The sequence below is a fragment of the Monodon monoceros genome, unplaced genomic scaffold (assembly GCF_005190385.1).
Source record: "Monodon monoceros isolate NGI ecotype Baffin Bay Population unplaced genomic scaffold, NGI_Narwhal_1 Super_Scaffold_12, whole genome shotgun sequence".
Taxonomy (NCBI): Eukaryota; Metazoa; Chordata; class Mammalia; order Artiodactyla; family Monodontidae; genus Monodon; species Monodon monoceros.
Genome location: NW_021703768.1, coordinates 81,780,558 through 81,787,625, shown reverse-complemented (window position 1 = coordinate 81,787,625; position 7,068 = coordinate 81,780,558). Strand labels below are relative to the sequence as shown.

General features: G+C 36.7%; 1 protein-coding gene across 2 annotated transcripts in view; it reads right to left on the bottom strand.

Moving 5' to 3' along the window:
* FAM174A (family with sequence similarity 174 member A) overlaps positions 1–7,068 on the bottom strand; it is a 35,342-nt gene that overhangs the window by 12,740 nt on the left and 15,534 nt on the right. Inside the window, exon 2 of one of the 2 annotated variants that reach the window (XM_029218043.1) lies at positions 299–433. In XM_029218043.1, coding sequence (XP_029073876.1) covers positions 299–433 — 135 coding nt within the window. Of the gene's footprint in view, positions 1–294; positions 434–7,068 lie in introns of those variants that run through there. The other variant, XM_029218044.1, reaches the window with a different exon arrangement.

Here is a 7,068-nt window from a genome sequence, read left to right as displayed (position 1 = left end):
CTCTCTCACACACACACACACACACAGAATTATTATTATGCAGCAGTTAAAAGGACCAAGCTCTTCAAGGAGATTTACAATAATGATTTCTTTGGGGGATGATATTCTATTGTTTACATCTCTTTTAGCAAAGCAATGCGAATGTGAGCTATTGGTTGGGTATCACAAAGAACTTCATTAAACAGAACTAAAAATAATCATTTAGGATACAAACTGTTAAATGAAATTCTACTTTATTTTTTCAGTTTACTTGTCAAAGTACCTCCTGACTCATGGAATTAAACTGCTCAACACTTACCTTCGAGGATGACTGACATCAAACAATGTGTTATCATCATCCTCATCATCTTGTTCTAAAGGTGTCAATTCCATGTTTTCTATGTTAGTGTCCAAAACTCCATATCTCCTAGTCTTTCGGTTTCTTCTTCTCATCCTATTAAATAGAACATATTAATGAATAAAAATTATTTGAATATGGTATACATGATCTTTATACTTACTTGTAAACTAAAAATAAATTATCCCAGGTTCTGACATTGGAGGCATTCAATATCAGAATGGTTACATTTCAGAAACGAAACCAATTTACCACCTAGGATTATTAATTAAACAAAAGCTACTCCTGTATGTTTGTGTGCCATCACCATTTCTTCTGTCTGACATACCTTCTTCTCTTTCTGTCAACGTATAATGTTGACAGATAATCCCTCAAGTCTTAGTTCTGGTACAATATTTTTACTGAAGGCTTATGTTCCAGCCTTTTCCCCATCTCCTCCATGCCTTCTTACCACTGTGCAGCGTTAGGTACTTTCTGCCCCACTATGAAACTGTATGTATATATGCACTCAAATTCTAGACTAGGTAGCGTACACTCCTGGCTGCATATCAGAATCACCTAGGGTATTTTAAAAAGCTCCTTACTCGGGCCGTACCGCCATACAATTAAATTATAATTTCCAGGGATAGGAACTAGATATCAATAGCTTATTAACGTTCTACAAGTGTCTCCAATGTACTAAAAGCCACTATCCTAGATCAATGGTTCTTGAAGTGTGGTTCTCTGGATCAGCAGAATCACAGTCATCTAGGGGCTTATTAGAAATGCAAATCCTCATGCCCACCCGGACCTAGTGAGTAAGAAACTTTGAATTTGGGGCCCAGAAACCAGTGTTTGAACAACCACTCCTTGTGAGTTTGATGCAAACTAAAGTTTGAGAACTACTGCTCTAGAGGAGAGAAAATATTTTAATATTTAACTATTATCTGTATATATATGAAGGCGTCTCATGATTTAGAACCCTACTGTCTCCTTCTCTCTCAAATAACTTGTTCTTTTCCTTCTAATTATTTATCTCAGTTTGCATTTATGTGTGCTACGTATGCATTTATTTGAGTGTTTATTTGCCTGTCTCTCCCACTAAGTTGCATGGGGGAGAACCCATGCCTATCATGTTCACCACTGTATTACTACTTTGTAGCACAGTGTCTGATTAAGATTCCCCTTAAATATTTGTTGAGGGTCTGAGTGACATCATATTCTAGTTCAGTGATCCAAATCTGACCCTGAAATCAATGCCTATATCACCTCCAACGTAACAACCTCAACTCTATACACACAGAAAAATGTTTCACACAAGTATCTATGGGAGTTTAAAAACAAAACAGAAGATAGCAAGTAATAACAAATAAGTTTACTTAAATTCTGATTCACTTTGTATGAGGTAATAAGTGTGATAAGAAATACTACAACTATAGCACCAAGTATAGAGCAATACGAGCCTCTGTAAAAATGATAGTGGGGACCCCTAGGAGACAAACTGTCCCGTGTGTGTATATATATTTGAGCCTTACTAAGAAATATTTGAGTCTTACTAAGCATCAGGCATTGTGCTAGCTTCTGGGTATAAAGTACCTGGCTGAGTGATCAAAATTTACAAAATATTACCAACTTTAGGTAAAAACCGAGATAATTTCCACTAATTACTGCCTAAAAATCTATTCTATATGCCCACCCAAAGATGGTAGAAAAGGAAACCGAGGTTTAAGTATAGTATTTAGAGCTACAAATGTAACCAGTGAAAGAGTTAATACTAATAACTGGCAAAAATGAGGTAGAACTGGTGATGGTATGAAGTATAAGCCTGTCTTTATATAGTGAAAAATTACATGTGTTTAGGTTGTTAAATTTACAAGTATATATATGTGTGCATGTTTCTATGCATTGAATATGTGTGTATGCTGATAAACATACACATACACACATACCTTATGTAGACCAGAAACCTAAACTTTTTTCTGTAAAGGATCAGACAGTAAATATTTTAGGCACTGTACATCACATATGGTCTCTGTCACACATTCATCTTAACTTCTTCAGTTATTATTTTGATTTTTTACAACGCTTTAAAAATGTAAGACACATTCTTGGCTCATAGGCCTTAGAAAAACAGGTCAGCAGACTGGATATGTCCTATGGGTCAGTTTGCCAATCTCTGATTTAGACTTATGAAAGTAATTCACAGAAGAACTAAGAACAGAAATGATAGAAGTACTGACACTGGAAGTAGGAATAGAAAGGTACAGGGGAATTATAATTCACTATTGGTCTTTTTGAACCACATGATTTAATAACATTTGCACGCATTGCTTTGACTTTAAAAAGTGAATACATAAGAATGAGTGAAGCCACTTGGCAGCTTAAGTTAAGAATATTCAGAGTCATAATTTCTTCTCTTCCCTTTTGCCAGTCTGTTGCTCAACTTTCTAAACCATATGGCTTCCAAACATTCTGGCATTTTCAGTCATGTGAAATTATTTTTAGAAATAAACTAGATTCTTTCAAGTCACATATTACATATCAAATAGTCAATATGTTAATAACCAGGTCATTGTCAGTCACAGGATACCTCGCCAAGTCTTTAAAAAGGAAATGATATGAACATAGAGTTTAAGGACTTTTGACATCTCAGCTGACACTCTTCTCCACTTCCAAGGTCATCATCATACCTTGAATGATTTTCCAATCTTTCAATGAGTGGCTAATCTAATCTGCCCAATAACACTGTTTTCTCTTTCTGTTTAAACATTTGACTGCATTGGTGTGAGCACTTTATCATTTATTTCAGCTTCTACTATCTTTTAACGTGTATATAAATACCACTTTCTGAATCCAAACTCTTTAATAAGAACCTACTTCATATGCAAAGACTGTGTACTCTCAGGCACCAAATAAATAGGGGAATGCAGTTCAGTTAAAATGAATTTAGTATTTTAGTAAACGTCACTAATTCATACAAGAATAAGTCAAATAAAAAACTATATATTGTTAAATAGAATTTAAGCTTGAAATGCAACTTCCCTAAGAATGTCTTTCCTAAGTCCAAGGATATAGGCAGTGATGGCTGCATGGTCATGACAGCTTTATGGCCATGAAAACATCAAATATAATAAAACACATCCATATGCAGTGATTTTTCTCAGCGAAAGCCAGAAACACTTATAAAGCTTTAAAATTATTGGGCTGATTCAATGAACTGCCTACTTAAAATACTAATAAATATGAAGTGAAAAATACAATACACATAAAAATATACTGAAACTTTAAGTAAAAAGGCTACTTCCATTTTTTAATATGCAGTGTACATTATTTTTAAACAAAAGAGAGGAGGATTTAAAATTCATGCAATTTTAACAGCTATGGCTCTTTTCCTACAAATTAATGTTTTCATTAAGCTCATGATGCCCAATTTGTCCAAGTATGTTAATAACTACATACATATAATCATAGATATGCAGTTTTCTACCAGACATAGTAAACGCATAACTGCAACCTGAAAAAATATTTTGTTGGCTCTTCAGTTAACAAAAAAATTGGGACTTTATCTATAAATGTGTAGAGGAAAATATGGAAGCCTAAGAAGGCAAAAGAAAATAGCAATATGGTTTATTATTATATTGAATTATATTCATTCATCACATGGCAATCACAGGTAAATGATCTTGATTAGATACCTTCCAGGTATTCAAGTTATTATTCAAATAGCTATCTAAAATAGATGCAGATTCCTCTATGTTCCATTATACTTAGGTCGGTAAGAATTATTTCTGTTTAAATAACATGTAAAAGCTACAGTAGAAAAATAAAACTAAACTACTAAGTAAGGTTGATAAAATTTTATGTAAAAATGTATGGTGCCACATAAAATAAACACAACAGAATAAAACTCCATTTCATTTTACTACTCTGTGAAAGGGAGAAAACCAATCAATGTAACCTGCTGTAACTTGCTGTACCGATCTGATTTTCTTGTTTTAACTGAATGCCTGTAGGGTATTATTAAGTAAGGAATTATATAAGTAATATTATTTCTTAATTTCTTCTATTACGCATTCAAAACTGAGGAATATAGTATTTAGTGTATATTTTATAGACATACACTCTCCTATATGATTAGGCACAATGATAAAGCAGAGTAAATCTTAATAAAGGTACGACTAATGATACAGAATTTGTTTGCCTTGACTTTTTTTGGCAAGAAAAGTGAATTACTGATCAAGAATGGTTTTGGAACTCATTTTTTTTGCACTGAGACATAACTAAATAAAAATTGGTGAGCCACAGTTTTAGTTGTCTATGATATTCATGAAGAAATTCAACCCAATATATAACACAGAGTAAAAATTATTTTATCTGAAATCTCTCTCATCTTCATCTCCCATTCACCAAACCTAATCCATCACTGAAATGTCACGTTTTTCAAGAAGCAGACACCAGTAAGAGATGAGTATGTTATGAGTTGAATTGTGTCCCCTGAAAATTCATATGTTGAAATCCTAATCCTTAGTTGCTCAGAATGTGATGTTGTTTGAAAACAGGGTCTTCACAGAGTCAGTCAAGTTAAAATGAAGTCATCAGAATGAGCCCTACTCCAACATGACCAGTGTCCTTATAAAAAGATGAAATTTGGAGACAGATATGGATACAGAGAGAACACCAAGTGATCATGAAGCTGGCCCATCTAAAAGCCAAGGAGAGAGACCTGGAACAGAACCTTCTCTGTATTAGTCTGCTCAGTTTGTCATAACAAAATACCACAGTCTTGATGGCTTAAACAACAGAAATTTATCACCATTCTTGCGGCTGGGAAGTCTAAGATAAAGGTACCTGCAAGATAGGTTTCATTCTGAGGCGTCTTCCCTTGGCTTGTAGGCAGCTGTCATTTCACTGTGTGCTCACATGATCTCTTCTTCGGGTGTAAAGGAAGAGAAAGAGAGCAATCTGGAGTCTTTTCCTTTCCTTATAAGGGATCAGCCCTATTAGAGAGGGCCCCTCCCCTATGACCTCATTGAACCTTTTTCGCCTCCTCACAGGCTTTATCTTCAAGTACAGTCACATATGAATTTGGTGGGGGGGGGGACGTAAACATTCAGTCCAGAACACTCCCTCATAACTCTCAGAAGAAACCGACACTGCCAATACCTTGATTTTGAATGTCTAGCTTCCAAAACTGTGACGTGATAAAATTTTGTTAAGTTCACCTAGTTTGTGGTACTTTGTTATAGCAGCCCTGGCAAACTAATACAGTATGCAGAAGATTTATCAGGGGAAAGGCTTCTGAAGGATAAAGAGGGAGGAAGCTGGAGACGAGGAGGAAATCCTACAGAGGGTGATACAGGTCTGACACCTGTGAGAGTAGAAAGGAAGGATGACAGGATAGGAACAGCAGTACCAGTGCAATGCAATTCTGAGAAAGTTTTGACCAGACCAATGGTATGTCCTTAAGCAAAGGTTGCCTATTAGAGAAGGGAGTCCTCTTTCAGTCATGATGACCAGATCTGGCTACATTCAATCATTGGCTGGAAGCAGGTTTAGGAATCATGGCACTGGCATGGATGTTGTGACAGATCCAAAGCTGTGGAAACTAGAGGCTATCCCCACAGCAGGGTCTCTTAAAGGGAGGTTTGATCGTGTACTTCCATGGCTGCCACAATCACAAAGTCCAATTGACTGAACTTCCTAAGAATCACTGAAGTTCACTTATAGTGCTTACCACTGCTACTATCTATTGCCTTAATTATTAAAATAGCTTTATAACTGTCTACCTCTGTCTACTCTGGTCACTCAGCAATCTCCCCTCTAAAATTACCAGTGGTTTCCTACTGCTTGGCAGTAAATGATTCTGTAATAAGGCCTATAAAGTTCAACACAGGATGGCTCATACTTTTCTCTCTAGCCTCACCTTGCTCTTGACTCTACATTCTACTTCACTTTCTATACTCCATTGACAAAGCCTTCCCTCATTCCCTCATAATAGCTATGCTTTCTCTGACATTGGCACCACAATATTGCTGTGGTACTGCCTATTCATTTTACAAGGAAGGCTTCCCTAATCTACCCAGCTAGGTCACAAGCACCTATTATTGGCTTCCATACCACCCATGCACATATCCTTTGAAGAACTTATCAAAGATGTACTTGCACACTTATTTTTGTAACTTTTTATCTTCTCTATTAGACCATTAATTTCATGGGAACAGGAAATAGATCTGTTCTTATCACTCTGCCTACAGCACACAAGGACTGGTATAAAGCATATGCCTAGGGCTTCCCTGGTGGCGCAGTGGTTAGGGGTCTGCCTGGCGATGCAGGGGACGCGGGTTTGTGCCCCGGTCTGGGAGGATCCTGCATGCCGTGGAGCGGCTGGGCCCGTGGGCCATGGCCGCTGAGCCTGCAAGTCCGGGAGAGGCCGCAGCGGTGAGAGGCCCGCGTACGGCAAAAAAAAAAAAAAAAGCATATGCCTAATAAATATCTGTTAAATTATTTAACTGAAATATTCAGATTCACCATACGTCTTGCATTTTCTCTGTATAACAAAGACACCTACAATTTTATATGCAAATCATCACCTCTGGTATAAGAGAAGCCTGAAAGAACACCATCCCCAGAACCATACCACAGCAAAACCTAAGGGATCCAGCCAATTTTTATATTGTAATTTGGATAATAGCCCCCTGGCTTAGGACACACACACACACACACACACACACACACACACACACACACACACA